General features: G+C 66.2%; 3 protein-coding genes across 6 annotated transcripts; all 3 read left to right on the plus strand.

Moving 5' to 3' along the window:
* The first annotated feature begins 603 nt into the window (after positions 1-603).
* REM1 (RRAD and GEM like GTPase 1) lies at positions 604-3,765 on the plus strand. Its single transcript, XM_040576297.1, has 4 exons — positions 604-1,092; positions 1,301-1,383; positions 2,673-2,877; positions 3,223-3,765. The coding sequence occupies exons 1-4, from the start codon at positions 777-779 to the stop codon at positions 3,498-3,500; spliced, it is 882 nt and encodes a 293-aa protein (XP_040432231.1). The 5' UTR covers positions 604-776; the 3' UTR covers positions 3,501-3,765.
* A 1,458-nt stretch (positions 3,766-5,223) lies between these two features.
* On the plus strand, positions 5,224-8,946 carry LOC121079271 (translation initiation factor IF-2-like). The gene is made up of 2 exons (XM_040576296.1): positions 5,224-8,117; positions 8,227-8,946. Exon 1 carries the CDS (start codon positions 5,373-5,375, stop codon positions 6,279-6,281), a length of 909 nt encoding a protein of 302 aa, XP_040432230.1. The 5' UTR covers positions 5,224-5,372; the 3' UTR covers positions 6,282-8,117; positions 8,227-8,946.
* A 674-nt stretch (positions 8,947-9,620) lies between these two features.
* On the plus strand, positions 9,621-21,881 carry HM13 (histocompatibility minor 13). Of its 4 annotated transcripts, none has more exons than XM_040576281.1 (13): positions 9,626-9,839; positions 11,032-11,130; positions 12,383-12,465; positions 13,367-13,455; positions 14,088-14,173; positions 14,315-14,440; positions 16,107-16,164; positions 16,492-16,575; positions 16,872-16,908; positions 17,966-18,068; positions 18,779-18,960; positions 20,815-21,008; positions 21,492-21,881. In XM_040576281.1, the coding sequence occupies exons 1-12, from the start codon at positions 9,666-9,668 to the stop codon at positions 20,963-20,965; spliced, it is 1,272 nt and encodes a 423-aa protein (XP_040432215.1). In that variant the 5' UTR covers positions 9,626-9,665; the 3' UTR covers positions 20,966-21,008; positions 21,492-21,881. The 4 variants fall into 4 exon arrangements, with proteins under 4 accessions (XP_040432218.1, XP_040432215.1, XP_040432217.1 ...); XM_040576283.1 differs by having other exon boundaries at positions 18,779-18,864; XM_040576284.1 differs by lacking the exon at positions 20,815-21,008 and having other exon boundaries at positions 9,621-9,839; positions 18,779-18,864.
* Positions 21,882-22,683: the final 802 nt, after the last annotated feature.

A 22,683-nucleotide genomic window follows, 5' to 3' on the forward strand; every position in this document is an offset into this window, starting at 1 on the left:
CTCTGGCCCCGTCCGTTACCGGCTGGGGGTGACGGCGCTGCCTCGGCTGCCAAACAGGGGCAGCGGAGCCTCCGCAGCCCCCGGCAGGGCTCAGCCCCGCTCCGGGGGGCAGGCACCGGGGCAGGACCGGGCTCGGCTCGCTCCTTACTTGGCGAAGCGGCGGGGCCGTGCGCTGCCCCGGGCCGCCGCGAGATGGAGCCGGGAGGGGACCGGGCGGGGGGCTCGGGGGCAGGGGGGGGCCCTGCCCCGGGTGGGACCGGAGCGTGGCGGAGCCCCCGAGCCGCGGGGGCGGGACGGGACGGGACGGGACGGGGCTCCCGGGCAGCCCCGGTGCCGCTTTTCCCCCCGCTGCTCCCCGGGGACCGAGGGGAGGCGGCCGGGGGCACCTCGCCGAGCTCCGGCACCGGGAGCCCCGCGGGGGCCTCGGGGACCGGGCAGAGCCCCGGGGGTGCGGGCGGCGGGGGCCGGGGCGGGCGGCGGGGGGGGGTCGGGCAGGGGAGGGACCGGCCGCGGCGGGGGCTCCACCTCCCGGTCTTTAAAGCTTCGCCGCTCCGGGACCGGGCGGCGGTGCCCGGGAGCTCGGCGGAGGTCAGCCCGGCCCGGGGAAAGTTGGGACCGGACCGGGACGGGAGACCGGGACCGGCGAGGCCGTGCCCGTGGCCTCGGGGCTGCACGGCCGGGGGGCTCCGGCGGAGCAGAGGGGCTGCCGGGGACCGCAGGGAGCCGGGGACCCCTCGGGGCTCCCTCTCCCGACCCCGCTGCCCCCCGCGCCGCCGATGACCCTGAACACGCAGCGCGGGAGCAAGAGCCCGCTGCGGAGGAGGGCCAGCACCCCTCTGCCGCGGCCCGGGGCACCGGGTGCGACGCCACGGACCGAGCCCGGGCACCCCCAGCTCGGCCACTCGTCGTCGGAGCCGGGCGGCAGGGCTGCGGCACCCCGGGGCAGCTGGTCCTCCGAGTCCTCGGGCTCGTCGGGCTGCTGGGAGCCCCAGTACCGCGTGGTGCTGCTGGGAGACCCCGGCGTGGGCAAAACCAGCCTGGCCAACGCCTTCGCCGGCGTCCAGGAGCGGGACCTGCTGGAGCAGCACGGAGGTGGGTGCCCCACGGCGTGGCGGGGACCCCCTGCAGCGGGGTCGCCCTCCACGGGGCCGGGAGGAGGGGAGGCGGCGTGCGGCTGCGCCCCGTGCTCGGAGGGAGCCCCGTGCGAGGCCCGGGGGAGCCTGGCGGGGTCAGGGGCCAGCGCCGGGTCTCGGCTGCCCGGGGAATTCCGCACCGACCCGGCTCTCCTGGTGTCTTGCAGAAGTGGCGTACGAGCGCACGCTGTCCGTGGATGGCGAGGAGACCACGCTGCTGGTGATAGACGCCTGGGAGCCGGAGCGGCGGGTGCGCGGGGCTGGGGCCGCTTCCCCGGGCTGGGAACCACACGAGCCCCTGCTGCTGGGGTGGCTGGAGGGGCTGGGGAGGGTGTGGGGGATGCCGTGTGCGTACAGCTGCTGCTTCGGGGCCTCTGGGGTCTGCAAAGGTCTCCCTGGGGCTCCTCTGGCTGCGTCCAGGGCTCGCAGAGCGGGACAAGCCCAGTGGGCAGGATGGGGCTCAGGGTCCCCAGTCAGCAGCCATAAAAGCAAATTGCTGGGGTCAAGGGACCCCCGATGGGGGCACCCCTCGGTCTGGGAAGGATGAAGCCTGAGGTCAGCCCTCTGGCCAAAGCGACAGCCTCTAACTGCCTCTGCTTGCCGTGCCCAGGCCTGGGAGGGTGCTCAGCACATCGTCACCCATCTCCGGGGGCTCCCGTGAGGCACCGTGAGCGCAGGAGCAGCCGAGCGTGGCAGGAGCCGTGCGGGTCCCTCGGGGGGAGGAAGGGGCTGCGGGAGGGAGCGCAGTGCCAGCCCGCTGCGAAATGCAAGGAAACGGTTTGGAAGCGGGGCTGAAGGAGCCAACCGGGCAAATCCACGTGAGGCGGCGCTGCCAGCCAGGGCACGTGCTTAGCAGGCAGAGCCGCGGCCCCGAGAGCCTGGCACGGGGCGTTCCCTCTGCCCCGCGCAGCGCAGGCTTCTCCCTGCCAGCAGTCCCAGCGCAGCATCGCTGCCTCCTCCCAGCGCCCCTGTGCCCTCCTCCCCGAGGGCCACCCCGGGGCTGTGGGTTTCCACAGGAGTCGGGATCGGTCCCTGGGAGCGGGGAGGGAGCCAGCACCCAGGCTGCACGCAGGCACTGCACCCCCGTGGGCTGGGGCTGCGTTTTCCGTGGATGCCTGCGCTGCCCGGAGATGCCCAGCCCCACAGCGCCCTGAGATCAGCCTTTTTATTTCCACTGTTGCTCAATCCCAGCTTGCCCAGCCAGGACCAGTGCAGGGCTCGCAGCGCTGTGCCCATGACACTGGCATTGCGCGGCCAAAAGCAGCTCCGGGAGGTGCAGCCTCAGCCCCCTGAGCCAAGCTGAGCCCACAGCCCCAGTTTCTTGCTGATAGAGGAGGAAACTGAACCACCCCAAAAGCCAGGAGCTTTTAAGCTGTTTTAGTAACGGGGCCACACGTCTGCTGCCCATGACGCGGGGGCTGTTGAGGTGCGCTGGCAGGCCCCATCTGTGCCGGGGTGCCTTGCTGGCCCCCCCAGAGCAGTTGGGGATGCCACTGGCCCCCGCAGTGCGGTGACATCCCCTTCCCCATGCGGTGGCAGGGTGAGGAGAGCTGGCACCGCAGCCACTGCCTGCAGGTGGGGAACGCGTACGTCATCGTCTACTCCATCACGGACCACGGCAGCTTTGAGAGCGCCTCGGAGCTGCGCATCCAGCTGCGCAGCATGCGGCAGGCCGAGGACATCCCCATCATCCTGGTGGGGAACAAATCCGACCTGGTGCGGTGCCGCGAGGTCTCCGTTGAAGGTGAGCGTGTCCCGTCCCCGTGTCCCGTCCCCGTCCCTGTGTCCCACCTCTATCCCTGTGCCCTGTCCCCGTGTCCCGTCCCCGTCCCTGTGTCCCACCTCTATCCCCGTGCCCTGTCCCCGTGTCCCGTCCCCGTCCCTGTATCCCACCTCTGTCCCCGTGTCCCGTCCCCGTCCCTGTGTCCCACCTCTATCCCCGTGTCCTGTCCCCGTGTCCCGTCCCTGTCTCTGTGTCCCACCTCTATCCCCTTGTCCCGTCCCCGTGTCCCGTGCCACGGCTTCTACTGTGTCCCCGGACCAGGGGGTGCCAGCGGGGCCGTGCCCCCTCCCTGCCCTCCCCTTGCAGAGGGCCGTGCCTGCGCCATGATGTTCGACTGCAAGTTCATCGAGACGTCGGCGGCCCTGCAGCACAACGTGGCCGAGCTCTTCGAGGGGGTGGTGCGGCAGCTGCGCCTGCGCCGCGAGGGCAAGGAGGCCGGCGCGCACCCCGCGTCTGTCCACAAGCGCAAGGAGAGCCTCACCAAGAGGGCCCGGCGCTTCCTCGACAGGCTGGTGGCCAGGAACAGCAGCAAGGTGGCCCTCAAAGTCCGCTCCAAGTCCTGCCACGACCTGTCCGTGCTCTGAGAGCCGCCGCGTACCCGTCCCACCGGACTTGGAGGCTGGGGGCTCCCCTCTGCCATCAGCGTGGCCAGCAGCTCCGCGGGTGCAAGGAGAGACCGCAGGGGCCGGAGCGATGCTGAGGACACGGAGCTGTTTTAACTGGTGCTGATGGACACACGGGGTGCTCTGGATCCGGCCGCTACCCCTCCAGGAGAGGGGCTGAGTGGGGCTGGGTCCCCCGAGCTGCACGTGTGGGACGGGCACCTGTGCCTTGGGGGTGGGAGCCCGGCTGCCCCGTGCTCCGGGGGGCCAGGCCGTGTCCCTGCAGGGCCGGAGCCGTGCTGGAGGCTGCCGGCAGCTCTGCCGGTCGTGGTCGTGGCACCCGTCCTTCGTGGGGCAGCAGGGGGTGGCGAGGGCACCGCAGCGGCACCCCCGGCCCCTCTGCGCCTGGGTTTTGCGCTGCGTCTCCCTAGCACTGGCGTTCTTCTGACTGAGGTTTTTCTGCTGTCTTTGTACTGGTGCGATGGGGAAACCCCTGGATCCACAGAATAAACACCATCTGGGATGTGCCGCTCTGGTCTCTGCTGGGTCCCTGCCGTGGGGAGCTGCGGGCTGGGGATGCGTGGCCAGAGCTGAGCACGGTTCCGGGGCCGGGGCCCTGCCTGCTGCTGTGGCTGGGTCTGGGCAGCTCCGGCTTCGTCAGCCCAAACAGCTCGGGGCAGGGAGAGCCTCAGCCTCCGGCCAGGCTTCCTCCAGCCACCATTTGGCCAAGTCTCAGTCCCTCACCCAGTGGTCACAGCACCACCCCCGGCAATGGCAGAAGCCCCTGGCCCCCTGCACCTCCCTGCTCCGGGCCGGCTCCAGAAAAGCCTCTGGGAAGGGCTCAGCACCAGCTCCCGTTGCTGAGGTGCAGGTTTTGAGCCCCTGTGCAGGATTCAAACCCCTGCGGGAGCCACAGCCTGGGCTGGGAGCCAGGCCCCGGGCAGCCCTCGGTGCCCTGGGAAGGGGCAGAGGCACCAGAGGGGACGTGCTGGGGTGCAGCAAGCAGCGAGCGACCCCGGGCACCCGGGGAGGCGACGCCGGAGCCGGTTGTTTTTGGGCTGCGCTGCCGGCGAGCGGCCGGGACGCCGCGGGGGAGCCAGCTCGGCAGCCCCGGGCCCGGCGCCAGGGAGGCTCCGCGGTGCCCTCCCTGCCTGGCTCGGGTCAGGAGTTTCCACTCGTTCCACATCCCGAGCGTGGGGAGCCGCTGGTGGCGGGCACGGTGCAGCTGGGGAGGAACCGAGGGCTCACGAGGATGGGGCTGTGCCCGTGCTTGTGAGAAATTTGTCTCTCCTCCTCGCCCCAGCAGTGACGGCGGTGCTGATGCTCTCTCCTTGCTGCTGCTCTGGCTCTGACTCCTCTGCCCGGGCACTGCCCTGGAGCTCCCCGTGCCCCAGCCCCTGGTGCTGCTGGACGCGGTGCTGTGGGTGATGCTGGGCTCCGGGGCTGCACGGTGCCTGTCCGTCCGTCCTGCAGCTGCAGCCGGCATTTCCTGCAGCAGGAGGCAAGCGGGGGGGGGGGGGGTAGGGGGGGGGGGGGGCTGCGGGATGGAAAGTTGGCAGCCGGCAGTGAGGGGAGTGGAAAGAATGAGCTCAAACCCAGAAAAATGCGGCCGCGCTGGAGGGTGGGAGGAGAGGCCAAGGGGGGGGCCACGGCGAGGAGCTGGGAAAGGGAGGAAGGAAGGAAGGAGGCGCTGGCGGGGGGCCAGGGGCTGCCTGCGGCCCCCAGCTGGGCCCCCACCTGGGCCAGGTACTGCCAGGGCTCGGCAGCTCCGGCCCCTCCAGCAAGAACTCTCGGGGCTGCCACCTCCCTGCCGGCCGGCCCAGCGCCATCGGTCCCGGTGCCACCCATCCCTGCATGGCCGCTGTCCCCGGTGCCACCTCCCCCGGCCCGAGCTGCTCCCCGTTTGTCCCCGCGCCATGCCCCCGGTGCCACCCCGGAGAGCCGTCCGTCCCAGCGCACGCCACTCTGCTCGCTGCCTCCCCGTGCCGGGGGACCCCGGTGGCTGGTGGCCGGCACGTGGCCGCGGTGGGACCAGGTCCTGTGCCGGTCCCCAGCCCCTGGGGCACACGGGGTGCCCGGTGGCCTGACCACCAGCCCTCTTGCTCATCTCCCACTTCTCCAGGGTCCGCTGCCGGGGATGTTTTAGGATCAAGGGCCCGCACCCAAAGCGTTTTTCCCCCCCCCCGGTGCCCCCATCTGCTGCCACCACGGGGCCGGGGCCGGAGCAGCCTCCCCGGCACGGGGCGAGTTAAAGGCTGGCTCGAGCGTGTCGCAGCGCATCTTCTCATGGGGAGCTGCCAAGAAAAGCACAAGGGAGGAGGGCGGCCGCTTCCCCGCGCACCACAGGGCCAGGTCCTGCCCTTGGTCCCCGCAGGACGGCTGGGAAGTCCCTCCTGCTTTCCCAGCCAGAGCCGCTCGTGCAGAAAAGCCCCACGGCCGCTGCGTGGGGAGCAGCCCCTCAGCCAGGTCCCTGCCTCCGTGCCGAGACCCCAGCCCCGAGCCCGGCGCTTGCAGCCCCAGCACCAGACCGAGGGCACCCAGCGGGGAGCTGAGGCGTCCGCAGCAGAAGCTCGCAACCTCAGGGCTGCTTTGGAGCGGGGCCGTAAAGGTCTTTTGAAGGTTTTTTTGATAAAAGGCTCAGCAGTGCATTTCTGCTGCTATTTTGGGTTCTGGTCTAACAACGTGCTGGAAGGACAGGAGCAGCTCCCGGCCCTGCAGCCTTCGGTTCGGGCTCTCCCCGGGCTCAGAGGCTGCCCCCGTTAACCTCAGCCCTGCCCAGAGCCAGCACCAAGCTCGCAGCCCATCTGATAGCACGAGCAGAGATTTTCCTGCAAAGAGGGGCTTGCGGAGGGCTCCTGGGCACAGGGCACAGCACCTTCCCTGCCTCCTCTCGGGGTATCCCCAAGGAGGCATCCCCAGAGTTTGGTGCAAAAGGAGCAGAATTTGACACCTTGCCTCCCTGCCCTCCCGCACCAGCGCCCGGGGCCGTGCCTGGCTGGGTGGGATCTCATGGGATGCTCAAAGAGTCTTCAACAACGGGGACACATCCGAGCAGCAGGGGCACGTTACTGCTTCCCGGGGTGACAGGGAACAGAAGTGGAGATGCTGCCTGTGCTCCTTGACAGAAACCAGATTCGAAGGAGAGACGTGAGGGGGTTCCTGCAGAGGGCTCCAGGTAGCAGCGGGAGCTGTCCCCAAAACGTGCAGCGCCCAGAGAGACACCAGGGCGTGCGGGGACTGATTTAGGGGACGAGTAGGCACCTGTAGGCATCGGTGAGGGGCTGGTACGGGGGCTTCTGGCTTTGCTGTGGCCACCTGGGGACCGCCTCCCGTGCCATGCCGCAGGGTGGGACATAGCGGGGCGCACTGTCCCTGTGGCTGTGTGCTGCTGACCCCGGTGCTCGTCCTTCTCCTTGTGGGAGCATCGGTGACACCGAGAGGACAGCACCCCGGGCAGGAGGCCAGCCCCGGAGCAAGGCACATCGGTGCTCCCCAGAGGCCTTTTCATCTCCCCACTGCCTGAAATACGAAACTATGAATCACCCCAGGTCCTGAAATAGATTTTTTTTTTTTTAAAGAGAAAAATATATTAAAAAAAAAAAGTTAAAGCGTGCCTTGTCTCCCTGCTGTGCTCCCTTCCCCTGCCCACGGCTCGGCTCCAAGCCAGTCCCCGGGCCAGCGGAGGCGTTGGCCGAGGGGGGGCCATGCCTGCACCAGCCGTGCTGGGGACCCCTTGCTGCCACCCCAGGGGAGACCTGGGGAGCAGGCAGGAAAGTGGGGACATGGCGGGACCCCAGCGGTGGCACAAGGACACGCCGCAGGTTCAGGTTGATTTCACCACGTAAAAACATGCAACTGTCAGAAACGGCTGAATTTACAGAATTTACAGGCTGCGGGAAGAGTGAAACCCTGCCGCACGCAGCCCGGAGCTGCTGCTTTGCGCTGGGTAAAACCCCATTTCCCACAGTGACTCACTATGAGAGACCTCCTCCTGCTGAAAGGCAGGGGCAGCACCGCTTAACCTTCGTGTTTTAGCCTTTGCTGCCGAGCAGCCTCTCCTGCCAGATGGAAAGGACACGTGCAGGTAAACCCATTTGTACCAGGCCTGAGCACCAGCCTCTTCTCCCACCCCAAGCAGCCCCACGATCCACAGAGCGAGCCAGGGGCCTCGGCGATGGGCACAGGCACCAGGATGGACCACGGGACATGGCCGTCAGCTCCCACAGTCCTGTACGGGGTGAAGGAGACGCGGTGGCGCAGCACCGCCGTGGGGGCACCCAGTTGGAGGAGGCTCGGTGACACGGCCGGGCTGCCGGCAGCTTGGGGGGAAGGAATATTCACAAGGACCACGCGTTTCAGCCAATTTTCCAGCAGAGCCCTGGCCCCCCTCCAGCAGCGCGGAAAGTTTGCTTTTTCATTTACGAGGCATTTTTACAGGAGGGGTGTTTGCTGAGTGCAGGTGGGCTGGGACTGGACAGGGGACGGCACAACAGGGCAGAAGCACAGTCCCTTGCAGGGGACGCGCTCTGCGGGAAGCACGAAGCACAACAGACCCGGGGCCGGACGAGAAGCCCGAGCCCCAGACCTGAGCCACACGTGGTACGGACTGCAGAGCTGCTCGGCTCTGTCCCGTGTCCCGTCCCTCTCTCTCCTTTCAAAAAAAATGCTGTCCATACTTAGGCAGCCACCGCTGCTCTCCCCTTCCCAGGCAAAATGTCAGCACAGATCCTCAGCGGAGGGGTAAACAACGCCCGGCTGACACAGCGCAGCGTCCGAGCACCAGCAGGCGCGTGCCATCCATCAGCGGGATCCGCCTCGCGCCGTGGGTCCTGCAGCCCCAGAAACGCCACGGAATCACGGACTGTCTGCTCGAAGGGCCCCACGAGATGGCTGAGTCCGACCCCTCCGTCCCGCCGGCCTCGGGAGGGCACCGGCATCGCCCGGGATCCCGCGGACCCCGCACACGCAGCGTCCAACCCACCCCGTGCCCCTCATCTTCCTCCCCGTCCCTCCACCCCGCAGAGGCTGCGATGGCCTCCTCTGCCCCCCAGCGAGGAGGTAAATGGAGGTATTTGGAGGTAAATTCGGAGGTGTATTTGGAGGTGTATTGGAGGTAAATTTGAAGGTATTTTGAGGTACATTTGGAGGTATTTGGAGGTCCGTCTGGAGATGTATTTGGAGGTATATTTGGAGATGTATTGGAGGTACATTTAGAGATAAATTTGGTGGTAAATTTGGAGGTGTATTCGAAGTAAGTTTGTAGGTCCATTTGGAGGTGTATTTGGGGTATTTGGTATTTTGGAGGTGTATTTGGAGGTGTATTTGGAGGTAAATTTGGAAGTATTTGGAGGTACATTTGAAGGTATTTGGAGGTGTATTTGGAGGTGTATTGGAAGTAAATTCGGAGGTATTTTGAGGTACACTGAGGTATTTGGAGGTATATTCGGAGATGTATTGGAGGTACATTTGGAGATAAATTTGGAGGTGTATTCGAGGTAAGTTTGGAGGTCCATTTGGAGGTGTATTTGGAGATACATTTGGAGATGTATTTGGAGGTGTATTTGGAGATGTATTGAAGGTACATTTGGAGATAAATTTGGAGGTGTATTCGAGGGAAGTTTGGAGGTCCATCTGGAGGTGTATTGGAGGTACATTTGGAAGTATTTGGAGGTAAATTTGGAGGTTTGTTAGAGGCAAGTTTGGAGGTCCATTTGGAGTTATTTGGAGGTCCATTTGGAGATGTATTTGGAGGGATATTTGGAGATGTATTGAAGGTGCATTTGGAGAAAAATTCGGAGGTAAATTTGGAGGTGTATTCGAGGTATGTTCGGTGTATTCGAGGTGCGTTTGGAGGTCCGCTTGGAGGTGTATTTTGAGGTACATTTGGAGGTAAAACGGAGCTATTTGGAGGTAAGTTTGGCGGTTTATTAGAGGCAAGTTTGGAGGTCCGTCTGGAGTTATTTGGAGGTACGCGGAGCTGTATCGGAGGCGTTTCGCAGGTCCCCCCGGAGGTACGGCGGAGTCAAAAATGGCGGGCGGGGAGGCGGCGGCTCCCGGCCTCCTAGCAACGCGCGGCGGGTTGCCGTGCCCGTGACGCGCGCGGCGCGTGACGCACTTCCGGCCGGTACGGGGACGTGTCGGGGCGCCATGGAGGAGGCGGCGGCGCAGAACGGCAGCGCCGGGCCCGGGGCCTCCTCCCCCCCCGCCCGGCCGCCCGCCACCCCCGAGGGCATGGCGCTGGCCTACGGCAGCCTCGTTCTCATGGCGCTGCTGCCCATCTTCTTCGGGGCGCTGCGCTCCGTCAGCTGCGCCAAGAGCAAGGTACCCGCGGGCCTACCGGCAGCGGCCCCGGGAACGGCCCCGCGCCGGGGGGGGGCACCGGGGAGGGGGAGGCGGGCCCGGGGGGGGGGGCCTTGCCCCGGTTCCTTGCGGCGAGGGGTTCGGGGACGGCACCGGGGAGCTGCCGCCGCCACCCCCGCCCGGTGGCCTGGTCCCCTCCCGGTCCCCCCCCGGTGCCTCCCCCGGTGCCCCGGGTCCCCTCCCGGTCCCCCCCCGGTGCCCCGGGCCGCAGCTGGGGCTGGCACCGCAGCGCCTCGGGGAGGGGGCTGCTTCCCCAGCCCGGCTTCTTGCTGTTATTTGTCTCTGCCGCTGTGCCCCGGGGTTCCCGGCGGTGCCCGCGGAGCTCCCAGCAGCCCGGTGACCGGGGCCGTGAGCGGGGCCGCCCCGCGGTCCTCTGCGGGTTTCCCTTCCCAGCAGCTGTGCCCTCGCCGAGGCGCCTCCGTGGAGCCGCTTTGCAGAACGGCTCCTGCGGCCGGGCGCCCCGACCGGCGCTGCCTGCGGGTGTTTGCCCGCAGGGAGCACGGAGCGGGGCTGGGGGCGGAGCGGCCGCGGCCCCCGGTCCTTCCGGGGGGAGCCCTGGGGCGGGAGGCGACAGCAGGAGGGGACAGTTGTCCCGGTGAGCGCTGCGGGTCTCCCTTGGGAAAGGGCTTAAAAGGGGGCTGGCGGAGCTGCGCGGAGCCGTTTCAGAAGATGAAACGTTTTGTGAATCTGGGGCTGCCGAGCCCCAGGAGCGTCCCGGGAGCGAGGTGAGGACCAAGAGGCTGATTGGAGGGCAGCGGCGCTGGGAGCGCGGTCGCCATACGGCGCGCGCAGATGGGGAGGCTGATGGAGACGGGCGGGCACGAGCCCCGAGGTGCCCGGCTCTGCCCTGGGCAGAAGAGGGACAAACACAGTGCAGGAGGCAGGGCTTCTCCCTTTCCAAGGGGAAAAGCGCGGGGGGTTGGAGCAGCCCAGGAAGGACAGATGCAGGCAGGTTTGCTTTTCCCATCCTGGGCTCTGCCTGTGACACAGCCCCACCTCTGGGGACGACTGGGGGCCAGCCGCTGCGCTTCTCCTCCCCGAAGCCACCGCGGTGCCGCCGCTGAGCCCTGCGGGGCCCTCGTTGGGTCTGCCAGGTACGAGGCCAGAGCAGAGGTCACCGTAACCCGCTCGGGTCCTCTCCTTCCCTCCCCAGAACTCCTCGGAGATGCCGGAGACCATCACCAGCCGAGACGCTGCTCGATTTCCCATTGTTGCCAGTTGCACCCTTCTGGGGCTCTACCTCTTCTTTAAAGTGAGTACGCTCCAGGAACGGGGCTGCTGTGCGTTTTGGCTTACGGTGCTGGGTTCCCTGGCGCTGGGACAGAAGGCACCCGGTGTCACCGAGCAGGGGACGTGCGTTCTCGCCGAGCTGTGCAGCCTTTGGCTAGTTTGGGGCCACAGAGAGGCACCTCGCCCTGCTCCTGGCCTGCTGCTCGGGAGGCAGGGTTTAATGCGCAAAGCTGGGAATATTTGAATTTACAGCCTTATCTCCGCTGATAGCGGGCACCGTGCAGCAGCCAGCCCAGGTGGCTTCCGGCCTGCCTGAGCCTCTGCGGGCTGGCGGCCGCACCGGGCAGCTCCGTGCCCCGGTGTGCACGGGTCTGTGCCACGGGGAAGGCCCGCGTGGAGGTCACCGAGGCTGCGCGGGGACCGGCTCTGCAGCGGCCAGCAGGGTGGGCGGGATTCGGCCTCCCCAGCGGTGCACCCTGCTCCCCTGGCAGCTGAGTTCTGCCCGGAGCTGCCGGTGGGGTAGCGGGCTTGCAGCTCCTCCTTCAGGCTAACGGTAGGAAAGCAGCGAAGGAATAAATCTGCCAAGCCTCTGCTGGAGGGGGCAGTAGGGCAGCCCCCCGATCCACCAGCCCCCTCTTTAGGTGCCAGGAAAGAGCTTAGGAACGTGCAGTGTGCCCCCGTGGTCTGTGGTTTTCCCTTTTTAGCATGTGCGCTGCGCCCTAAGCTCTGCTGCCCCAGCGTCCTTCCTCCCAGGAGAGCACGAGGGCCCGCGGCTCTCCGGAGGTGGCAGCGCACTTCTCCAGGGGTGCAGCGAGCTCTGAATCACGGGGTGGGGTTGAACCGAAGGGCAGCTGTGCGCGTTGCGGGGCTGGAGCTCTAATAACACCCCACAGAACAGGGGCAGGGAGCGCTCGGGTGCTGCCAGCGTGGGGCAGGGGGAGGTGGCGCCGCCCCATGAGCGGCGTTGCTGCCTCGCTGGCTGCTCTGCGGGGACCTGGCGGGGAAGCTGTGCCCTCCTTTCTGCAGCGCAGGAGTTATTTTTTGAGCTGAGCAGCTCACAGGGTGTGCCACGGCTCGCAGGGCCGCTCTGCAAGCAGGCAGCTATTTCCAATGCGTTTTATATCGGCAGGGCAAGAATTTGGGTTATTGCAGCTCTCCTTCCCGTCCCCGTGGGGCACCACCACGGCGGCTGTCGGTCACGGAGCGAGGCGCTTCCCGTCGGTGTCAGCGAGGGGAACGCAGCGGTGACCCCCCCCGTGGTTTTTCTCTTGCAGATATTCTCTCAAGAGTACATCAACCTCCTGCTGTCCATGTATTTCTTCGTGCTGGGGATCCTCGCCCTGTCCCACACCATCAGGTAGGGAGGAGAGCTGAGCGGCAGCGGGGTGCTGAGCTGATTGCACGGCAGCGTAAAGCACCGTCGCCGCGTGGCAGAGCCAACGCCCGGCTCCTGCGGCGTTTTCCCTCGGCGGAGCTGGAGGGGAGGCAGGACGGGGGCGTGCTGTGAGCCCGTCCTGCTGCAGGAGCTGGGGCGGACCCGAGGCTCCGCAGTCCCGGTGGTCCCGTGCTCCGAGCTCGCAGCAGGTGGCCGCCAGCACCCGGCCCCAAGGAGCTGCTCCGGCCTGGCGCCGTCCTCACTGCCTCGAGGAGGGCAGAGCTCCCCGGCACCGCTGTTCCCTTGCCGCAGCAGCTGGCACGGGCGGCTGGAGCTCGCCCTAACGTCCTCAACGCCTCGCGCTCGTGGTCGGTGCGAGGTGCTGAAAGCTCGGGCAGTTTCAGTAACTGAAAAGGAAAACTGGTTTCCTGTTTCCTGAGCTCCGGGGCGCTGGGGACCAGATGCCTTCCCTAGAGCAGCGCTGCCGTTCCGCCTGGGCTCCGGCCCTGCTCCCAGCTCGGCCTCGCAGAGCTGTGTCCTGGTGGCCCGGCCAGTTCTGGGTGCCCAGAGGGTTTTTTGGGGGGGGCGCGGTGCAAGTGTTGGCATCAAGGCTGGGTTCTCCCTTCTCATACAAGGCGCTTTGTGCCTGTTGCCCTAGGGCTTTTTGGGGACTGTCACGTGCCAGTGGATCCTCCCCTGGGGGAGGACGAGCTCCCAGGCTTGGTGACGAGCTGTGGCTCAGTCCAGTCCCTGACGTGGCAAAACCTGGGATTTCCCTGCCCTGTGAGGGGACCGATGTCCGTGCGGAGGTGCTGGGCAGTGCCTCGTGTGGGGTTTCTGTAGAACTGCCCTTCTCTGCAGCTTTTTTTTCCCCTTTTCCCAGCCCCATGATGAACAGATTCTTCCCTGCAAACTTCCCCAATAAACAGTACCAGCTCCTCTTCACCCAGGGCTCCGGGGAGAGCAAGGAAGGTACGTTAGCCTGCCAGTCCTTCTAGGTTCTTGAACGTCTTCTCCCTTCACGGTTCTGTTCCTCGTTTACCCGTTTTGACTTTCAGCCCTTCTGAACAACCTTCCCAAAGACTTGCCTCTTGCTCCTTGCCGTGCCTCCGTAGCCAGTGTAAGCGCTGCCAGCTCCGCGCAGACGTGCGTTGTCTTACACCGGCACTCTCCCTGCCTGTTGCCCCTGCCTGTCAGGGAATTCCCACGCCCGGAGCGTTACAGACTGGGGCTCGTGGCTGGTATTAAACGCCTTACCTTGTAATGATACCACCAAGAGTTAACTGGGTGCAGGAAGAGGGAGCAGGTCTGCCCCTCCTTGCCCTAGGAGAGAGCCTGAATCCAATTTCCTTGTTGACAGAAGGCTCGCAGATGCTGTCCTTGTGGCGGGGTCTGGCTGAAGGAGAAGGTCTGGCTTGCAGTGCAGGCCGCTCGCGTGTCGTTTGGCTGTGGGCACGGCCGTTTGCACGGGAGGATTCCCCTTTCTGGGGCACGAGCGCTGTGCTCTGTGGTGCTGCTCCGCCGTGAACTCGCCCTCCTCCGCCCTGCGCGGGAAGGGAGGCTGCCGGGCCTGCCCCACGTCTCACTTCTCTGTTTTGTTGCAGAAATAGTGAATTACGAGTTCGACACCAAGGACCTCGTATGTCTGGCCCTGAGCAGTGTTGTCGGGGTCTGGTACCTGCTGAGGAAGGTGAGCGAGCCGCAGCTCTGCTGGGGGGGGGGGGCAGGGACTGGGCTAGGTCAGACCGGGGCCCCCTTCCCTCGCCGGGCACCTGCGGTGTGGCTCTGCACGTGCCGTGGAACCCACCTCTCCCTTTTGTGTCCTCCTCAGCACTGGATTGCCAACAATCTCTTTGGGCTGGCGTTTTCCCTCAACGGGGTGGAGCTGCTGCACTTGAACAATGTCAGCACCGGCTGCATCTTGCTTGGGGGCCTCTTCATCTACGACGTCTTCTGGGTAAACGGGAGCGCTCCCCAGGGCGGACGCGAGTTGCAGCCGTTGGCGGAAGGCATGTGCGTGGCCTCGTGCCTCTTCGGAGGCAGCGCGCTGGCTGAACACACGCTCGCAGTCAGGATTTCCACTTCCTCAGCCCAGAGGGGTGCGGCGGGGATGAGGACGGAATCAAACGGAGGCAGAACGTGGCGCAGCAAAGGGCTGCGTTTTTTAATTTCTGGCTCAGAGTGCTCAGGGCTGGCGGGGATCTCGTCGGGGAGCCTGGCTGTTGTAGGCTCCCCGTGTGTCGAGCGCGTCCCGTCCTGGTGACCTGCATTCCGAGGAGCTGCCCGGTGCCTGGCTGGAGGCTGAGGCTGTTCTGGGCCGTGCCGATCCTGCTTGTATCGGTGCCTCAGCTCTGTCATCGGCTGGCTTCCTTAGCGTCCTTCTGTTCTGCACCGAGAACCAAATGCTGGAGCGCCTCCAGGCGTTGTCCCTCAGCTAGCACAGCTCTCCGATGCCTTTATTCCGAGGTTTTCCTTATCTTTCTACAATGGCTCTGGTTCCTGTTCCCCTGAGTCCTATGTAATGTCTGTATTCCTCAGTCTTTCCTGTCTGCCTCCACCTTCTCAATTACTGTTTCAGAGTATCTTAGAGCTTGTGTAGCTTGAGGTGTGTCCAGCAGCGCTGCAGATGCCTGAGGAATCCTGCCCTGTTTAAGCCTGGCTGCGGTGTCTTTGTATTTGGCCAGGGCTCCCCGTTTCATGGATTTCGGCTGTGCTTTTTTGGTCTGTGCGCCACCTCCAGTGCTCCTGGCTGGAGAGCAGCAAGCCTTCAGACCTCGCGTTCGCAGCGCCTTGCGTTGTGTTTGGGGTGTGAGCGTCCCCACGGAGCTTTGCAGGACACAGCCCTCGCTATTTGGTGTTCTGCTGCTGCCCGTCCAGGTCGGCTTCCCCCGCAGGTCGCTCTTCCCCACGTGGAGCTGCTCCCCGCAGGGACCAGGCGCTTGGCTCTTAGCGTGGATTTAACCACAGAGAGATCCAAGGAGAATTTCAGAAAGGAAGTGGAATTGCTTGGCGCACCGACGGTACCGTTCCCCCGTGTGGTCTTGGGGAGAAATTGTACCGGGTTCTTTCACCTGGTGCCAGCACGGAGCGTTGTGGCTCCGTGGCAAAGGCCAGAGCTTGCTGCACCGCGTGAGAGTTGAGCTGACGCCCAGCTGCTTGCTTTAAGGATTTTCTTAACGAAGGAGCTGAGAGCTGTAGGCGCTAACCAGCGTGTGGCTGATCTGCCTTCTGCTGGGCAGCCGGGACTGGAGGCTTGGAGCTGGAAAGGAACAGAGAGGGGGGTTTGACCTACGTGTTTACAGTCCGTCCCCAGAGGTGCTGGTGTTTGGAGCTGGTAGCGCAATACGCGGATGACCTTGGAGCAAACGTCACCGTCTGACAACTGCTCCGTCCCTGGCGCTTCAGGCTGCCTGGGACCCGCAGGCAGCTCCCTGCACCCGTTCAGACTCTGTACCGGTGGCTCACCGGGGCTGAAGGCAGCCTGCTCGGTGCTCAAGGGGTTCCCCGAGCACCGCCGGGCTCCCCTGCCCGTGGCCTCTGGGTGCTGCCGGGGGAGGGAAACGCTGCGGCGTGCGTGTCCCCGTGCAGCCGTCGTCAACCCGCGCTCCTCTGCTTGCCCCTAGGTCTTTGGCACCAACGTGATGGTGACGGTTGCCAAATCGTTCGAGGCTCCGATAAAACGTGAGTGGACGCTCCCGCGCTCCCCCCAGCAGGGGTGCAGTTGCAGCTGCTTTAAAAAAAGGGGGAAGAAAAAAAAAAAAGAAAGAGGTGTGAATTTGTGGGGGGTGGAGCGGGCAGTGGCTTGGGTCCTGGGAGCTGCGGCTGAGACCTGTGCAGGGGGCTGGCCCCAAATCCCTCGGGTTTCCCGCTCCGGTGCCCGGGGCTGGCCCAGGAAGGAGCAGGAGGGGGCCTGGGCTGGGGCTGGGGTCCTGCCTTGCTCCGGTCCCATTTCACCAGGCACAGTGGCGCTGAGCTCTGCTCCCCCTCACTGCCTCTCTCTCCTTGCAGTGGTTTTCCCTCAGGACCTGCTGGAGAAGGGTCTGGAGGCCGACAACTTCGCCATGCTGGGTCTGGGAGACATTGTCATTCCAGGTGAGGACACAAGGGGGAGAATGTCACCAGGACCGCGTCTGAGGCAGCCGTGGGGTGCCAGGCAGGGGGCTCGCTCGCCCTGCTGTGCTTTTGGCCCTGCCGGAGCCCCGCAGCCTCACACCGGGGCCGGGAGCTGCGTGGGCTGGGTGCCAGAGCCCCGCGGGTCTCCCGGCGGGGCCGGTGCCGTGTGCCGGTGCTGTCCCGGTGCCACGAGAGGGCACTGTGAGCCCAGGCACGGCCGCGGGTGGCTGGAGGCTCTGCCTTCCCCTGCCTCCATCCTCTCCTTCTCCCTGCAGGGATCTTCATCGCCTTGCTGCTGCGCTTTGACATCAGGTGAGGGGGGCGGTCGGGAAGGGTCCCGGACAGGCTGGGTCTTGCAGCGTGCTCCAGTTGTTGGAGGGGGGCAAAAAAAAAAGGGGAAGGGGAAGCCAGGAGCACGGTTGCGTGCTCTCATCGGGGGCTTGGGGTGGGGATGCAGGAGAGCAGCTGGAAGAAGCAGCTCCTGGCAGAGCGGAGATGAGCGGGGCTGGGTGCGGGGGTAAGTCCTGAGCTCCTGAGCGTTGCTCAGGGGAGCAACGTGGGCAGAGGGGCCGGCCTTGGGAGGGGGCGGCAGCACCTAACGGCCTCGCAGGCTCACTGACCCCAAGGAGCAGGGATCGCGCTGCTGTGGTGGGGAAGGGGAAGTGGAGACAGCGTGAGACAGAGCTGGGGTGCTGGCACCTGGGGGTGCTGCTCGCGTGGAGGCCAAGGGAGGCCCGGCAGTGCGTCCGCCTCCGGGCGGCCGTCGGGGAAGGCAGCTCCTTCCCACGCAGGGCTGCACCTGCTGCCAGGGCGCAGCTCCCAGCAGTTGCCCCACACCAGCAGTCTCTGGCTTGGGAGCTGCTGGGAACGGGCCGCCTCGTGCAGCTGCGGCGGCGCGGCCCCGCTCCTGTCGCCGTTGCACAGCCCCTCCGCTCCGTGCCAGCGCTTCCAGGTGTTTCCACCCACATCCTGCCTGCACCTGCTGGGAATCCCAGCTCCCGCGGCCTGCCCCGCGATCGAACACCACGTGCAGTGAGCAGGCAGCCAGGGAAGGACAGCGGGGCGGGGGGGGGGGGGATCCTCTCCCCGGGTCCCAGCGCTGACTCCTGCACCCCACAGCCGCCCAGCAGCGGGATCTGACAGCCCCTTCCCCACCTGACATGGGCGTAACCCCATCCGGCCCTGTGCTGTGCCCGTGGGGCTGGTGCTGCGCTGGTGGCGGTGTCTGTGCTGGCCCTGGGCCCGGGCAGAGCTCTGCTCCCCGCACCCCGACCTGGTGGGAGATGTCCCAGGTAGCTGGGCCGGCTCCGTTTCGGCCCCTGGCATCCCCGCACCCCGAGCTAAGTCTGCTCTGCCCCCTTCCCTGCAGCCTGAAGAAGAACACGCACACGTATTTCTACACCAGCTTCGTGGCCTACATCTTCGGGCTGGGCCTGACCATATTCATCATGCACATCTTCAAGCACGCCCAGGTAAGCCCTGCCCCGCTGCCCCGCAGAGGCACGCAGCCGGACGCGCCGGCCTGGCCGCAAGTGTCCCAAGCACGCCGGGAAAAAGCAGCTGCGTTCCTTGGGCGTCGCTTTCCCAGTGCCTGCCTGTGCCTCGCCCTCCCCCAAAGCCCCGTGGGTCTGGCTGGAGCTGAGCCCTGCCCGGGGGAGGCTGCTTCAGGCCAAGAGCAGCACCTCAGCACCCGAGGAGCACAGCAGGGGGGCTCCAGGAGCACGCCGCGGGCGCTGTTGCCGCTCTGCGGGGGGGGGCTCTCGGCGTGTTCACGGCCCGCAGTGGGAAGAAGGTGCCCAGATGCTCCTGGGGCTCGAGGAGGTGCCCAGGAAGGCGCTGAGCCGTGGGTGAGCACGGCCACCCTTGCTCCTTGCAGGCAGCCTGGCTCACGGGTGGTGGTTGGGCGCTGTCCGGGACCCCAGCGCTCACCTCCACCGGTGCCACATCCCCACCACGAGCCTGGAGGTTTGCACCCCTCTGCCAGGCAGCCTGCGTGCCGGTTTGGGACCTGGTGGCAGGGGTTTTGTCCTGCTGCAGCTGCAGCTTGGCTCTCGGAGCAGCTTTCTGGGGCTTTCACCCCTCTGTGCGGTGCCGCGACGTGGTGGGCGCAGGGGGGACAGGGCCGTGCCCTCCCGAGGGGCGATCTGTGCTCGGGTTTAACTGTTGTTTTTCTCGCTGGCAGCCTGCTCTGCTGTACCTGGTCCCCGCGTGCATCGGATTCCCGCTGCTTGTGGCCCTGGCAAAGGGAGAAGTAACTGAAATGTTCAGGTGGGCCTCGGCGGGGGTCGGAGCTGTTTTGCCCACGGCGCTGGAGCGCACGAAGCATGCAGATGTTCCCACGCCCGGGCACAGCTGGAGGGACAGGTTCATCTGGGCATGCCCTGGGTGTGCGTGCACGCGCGCGTGTGGAGGCGGAGGGAGTGGGTCTGTGCTTGTACACGCCGGCCCTGGCTCCTGCCACCTCCTGGGAGCGTCGGTGCCGTACCGGCAGGCGGGGCGGCATCTGGGATCGCTGCACGCCCGGGTGACGAGCTCTTCCCGTGCGCTGGCGGGCAGGGGAGGGTGGGACCGCGCACCTGGTGCGGAGATACTTGGTCATTGTGTCCCAGCGCCCGTGGGTGGGGGAGAATGGAACTGGAGCCAGCTGCAGGAGCAGCCGGGGCTGGTTCGAGCACATCCCGGCTTCCCCGCTGGGGTAGAGGGGACGGTTTGCAGCTGTCTCCCCTGGGACTGCAGCTGTGGAAAAAAGGGGGCTGGAAAAGGGAGTCTTTGCTGTGCTCTGGCCCTTCTCACCCTGCCGTGCTCCAGGCATTGTCTGCTGGCAGTAAAAAAAAAAAAAAAAAGGCTTTTCCTGCTGGGCTGTCCCCTCCTGCTCCACGCAGAGCACAGCCCCGGGCTGCCGGGGGCCGTTCGTTCGCTGATCGTGGCTGGGGACACCTGAAGCAGAGCAGGGAAGGGAGCATCCGTCCGGGGCTGCTGGGCTTCCCGTGGCCGCTCAGCTCGAGCCCCCAGCCTGCCCGGAGGAAAACCAGCGCCTGAGCGCTGTGCGGGCTGTGGGGCAGCGGGGAGCGGGGCTGCCCTGGCCTCCTCCCCTCCCCTGGGAGCCGCAGCTATGCGTGTTCCCACCGGGCTGTCAGCTGGGCCGGCTCCCCAGCCCTGCAGCACCTGCCCCTGCTTTGATGTCGGCTTCTGACGATTGCCGCTGCAGGCGCCGGGCGTCCTGGGATCGTCCTTCCTGCGCACCTGGGATCCTGCAGCCGCTCTCCCCTGCGCCGTGACTCACTCGCCCGCCCGCCCGCCCGCAGCGGCACCTCCCTGCTCCTGCCCCACCAAGCGCACGGGGTCGGGGGGGGGGAGACGAGCTGCGGGTCCGGCCCTGGGTCAGCAATCCCCACCCCCTGGGGAGCCTGGCAGCCGGCTCTGGGGAAAAATGCCCCCAAAGTCCTGCCTGCTGCCGGTAGCTGAGCTCTGCCAGAGCAAACGGCGGGGCTGGTAGGCTGTGGGGCCCTCAGCGAGCCCTGGGCTCGCCTTGAGATCGCTCCAGGTGCTGTCGGAGGAAGCAGGACGTGGCAGGGCTCCTGCCCGCAGGTCAGAGTCCCTCACTGCAAGGAATTCCCCCCCCGCCCCGGTGTAGCTCCCCTGCACCTCTGCAGCGCTTCCACTCCTCCCGGTTGCTCCCTGGGCTCGCTGCCGAGTGCAGGGCCCTGCGCACACGTGGGGCTTCGGTCTGCGGGCAGCTCGGTGCCGCGGGGTGGGCAGAGCTCAGTGCTGCGGCCCGGGGATGGGGAGCTGGCGGAGCAGGGCTGGCTGCCACCGGGTCCGCGGCTCCCAGCCTCCCGGGGCTGTAACCTTGGCTCCGAGCTGCTCCAAAGCCTTCAGCTGCCGGGAGTGGGAAACCCTCTCCGCTGCTCCCACCTGCCGTGGCCCTCCTGTCCTCCAGCTGCACCAAAGACTCTCTGTTCCCCCGGGGCCTCCAGCCGGCTGCCTCCTCGTGCCCCCAGGGGCTGCCTTCTCCCCGGGTCTCAGCCCTCGCCCCCCTGCCCTGCGGCACAGCGCCGGGGCCGGCGGAGGGGGCAGCGGGCTGCCTGCGCAGGGTGCTGGGGTTGCAGCTGCCTCACTTGGAAACTCTTCTGCTTTTTTCTTTCTCTCTCTCTTTCTCCCCCTCTCCCTTCTGCCCTGTCCTTCCCCCTTTCCCTTCCTGCTTCCTGTCTCCTGCAGCTATGAGTCCTCTGCTGAAATCTTGCCGCACACGCCGCGACTTACCCACTTCCCCACCGTGTCCGGCTCGCCGGCCAGCCTTGCTGATTCCATGCAGCAGAAATTGTCCTGCCCCCGCCGACGCCGGCAGCAAAGCCCCAGTGCCATGTAGCAATCGCGCACGGTGCCCTTTCTTTGTCTGTCGCTCTGGCCAGGTAGGGGCTCATCCCGGCTCTCCCCTTTCCCCGAGCAGCAGCAGCAGCAGCAGCCTTCACCTCGCTGCTCTGCGCTGGCTTCTCCTCCTCTGGGGGGACTGGAGGGGGCGAGGAGCTGACGTCTCTGCTCTCTGTGCTCCCAGATTTCCTCCGTTAGGGCCCAGGGCGGTGCTGTGGGGGTTTTGCAGCCAGAGCAGCGGGGCCCCGGGGGTGTTGCTGCTGATTTTCCTGCACCCTGCCCCCCCCCCCCCCCCCTCGCAAATCAGTGCTCAGCCCCGCGTGGGGAGCCCGGCGCTGTCTGGGGGGCCCGGCAGTGCATTTGGGAACGAGGGTCGGTGTGGAGGGACGGGCTCCCAGGCACAGACCTGGCCTAGCCCCCCGTGCCAGGCTGTCCCCGTGCTCCAGGCTGGTCTCAGCGCGTGCTTGTCCCCAGAGCAGGGCTCACCCCTGCTAATTGCGCCCCTCCTGTCCCTCTGTCCCCAGCTACGAGGAGAGCTCTACCCCCAAGGAGGCGCCGGGGGCCTCCAAAGAGGAGCCGACAGCAGCTGACAAGAAGGAGAAGTGACCTTGCCCGTGGGCCAGGCCCGGCGCTGCTGGGCTGGGGCCCTTCCAGACCTCCCTCAAGTGACAGACGACGAAACAATTGTGCCAGAGCATCGTGTTGTGTGTGTCGGAGCAGCCGCCCAGGTGGGGCATCGATGTACGCTGCGTGTCCACCCCCCTCCCGCCGGCCCCCCGGGGCCGTGCAGCCGCGCTCCCTTTTCGCTTTGGCTCCTGCGTGGGCGCAAAGCGGGCGGGCGGCAAACCACAGGCCGGTTTTTAAATTTTGTATTGTGCATTTGCTTTCTCTCATATTAAACCATCTCAAAGGAAGGAGGGGTCGGGCCGTGCCGGGGCGTTATCGGGGCTGCTCGAGCCTGGTGCGTGAGCCACGGGTGGGTGTCCCGGCCCTTCCAGCAGCTTTATTCCCCCCTTGGGGTCTGGGATCCTTGTCTCTGCACCCAAGTGACCGTCCCCTTCCCCTCCTGCCGCGCTCTGCCTTGCCCAGGCCCAGCCCCAAGCTGGCCTCGGTGCTGCAGCACCCAGATTTAGGGCCGTGGCCGCTGCGCCCGGGTCTGGGGCCAGGGTGCTGCGGGCAGGGGCAGCCCCAGCACCCTTCCTGGTTCCTGCTGGGGGCCGTCTGCCGTGTGCCTCGGGGCACCCGCAGTGTCCTCCCTGCCCGCCTCGGGGCAGGCGCGCGGAGGATCCCGCATCCCTCGGGCCGTGCCCACTGCCAGAATAAATAGAAAGTGTTTGCTGGCTTGGCAGCCCCTCCACAAAAGCCGTATTGAGCTATTATTCCCCGCGTCGGCTGTGAGCACTAAAAGTGGCGCCTCGCATTCTGCCATCTAATGACCCTTCGCAGTCTCCTACAGATGTTTTCTATGACTTACAGCTCCTTTTCCAACAGCCCTGTCCGCAAAAACAAGAGGGGCCACTTTAATTCCAATTAAATACCTCCAGCTAAGCAAACAGTGTGCAGCAGGGCCTGGGCACGGTGCGGCCGCCAGGCCCGGCCCACAGAGTCGCTGAGTCTAGACTCCAGATGTGATTCCACCAGGCTCCAGTGCCCCATGGAAAATGACACGGGCGGTGCCGCGGGGCGCAGCGCCCTGCCCCGAGGCTGCGGGTCCGG

Source organism: Cygnus olor, chromosome 16, assembly GCF_009769625.2.
Source record: "Cygnus olor isolate bCygOlo1 chromosome 16, bCygOlo1.pri.v2, whole genome shotgun sequence".
NCBI lineage: Eukaryota > Metazoa > Chordata > Aves > Anseriformes > Anatidae > Cygnus > Cygnus olor.

Coding starts and splice junctions, on each gene's coding strand:
- LOC121079271 (XM_040576296.1), top strand. CDS start 5,373: ATGGCCGCTGTCCCCGGTGCCACCTCCCCCGGCCCGAGCTGCTCCCCG.
- HM13 (XM_040576281.1), top strand. CDS start 9,666: ATGGAGGAGGCGGCGGCGCAGAACGGCAGCGCCGGGCCCGGGGCCTCC. Junction 9,840..11,031: donor TCAGCTGCGCCAAGAGCAAG/GTACCCGCGGGC, acceptor TTCCCTCCCCAG/AACTCCTCGGAGATGCCGGA. Junction 13,456..14,087: donor CTCCGGGGAGAGCAAGGAAG/GTACGTTAGCCT, acceptor GTTTTGTTGCAG/AAATAGTGAATTACGAGTTC.
- REM1 (XM_040576297.1), top strand. CDS start 777: ATGACCCTGAACACGCAGCGCGGGAGCAAGAGCCCGCTGCGGAGGAGG. Junction 1,093..1,300: donor CCTGCTGGAGCAGCACGGAG/GTGGGTGCCCCA, acceptor GGTGTCTTGCAG/AAGTGGCGTACGAGCGCACG. Junction 1,384..2,672: donor CCTGGGAGCCGGAGCGGCGG/GTGCGCGGGGCT, acceptor ATGCGGTGGCAG/GGTGAGGAGAGCTGGCACCG.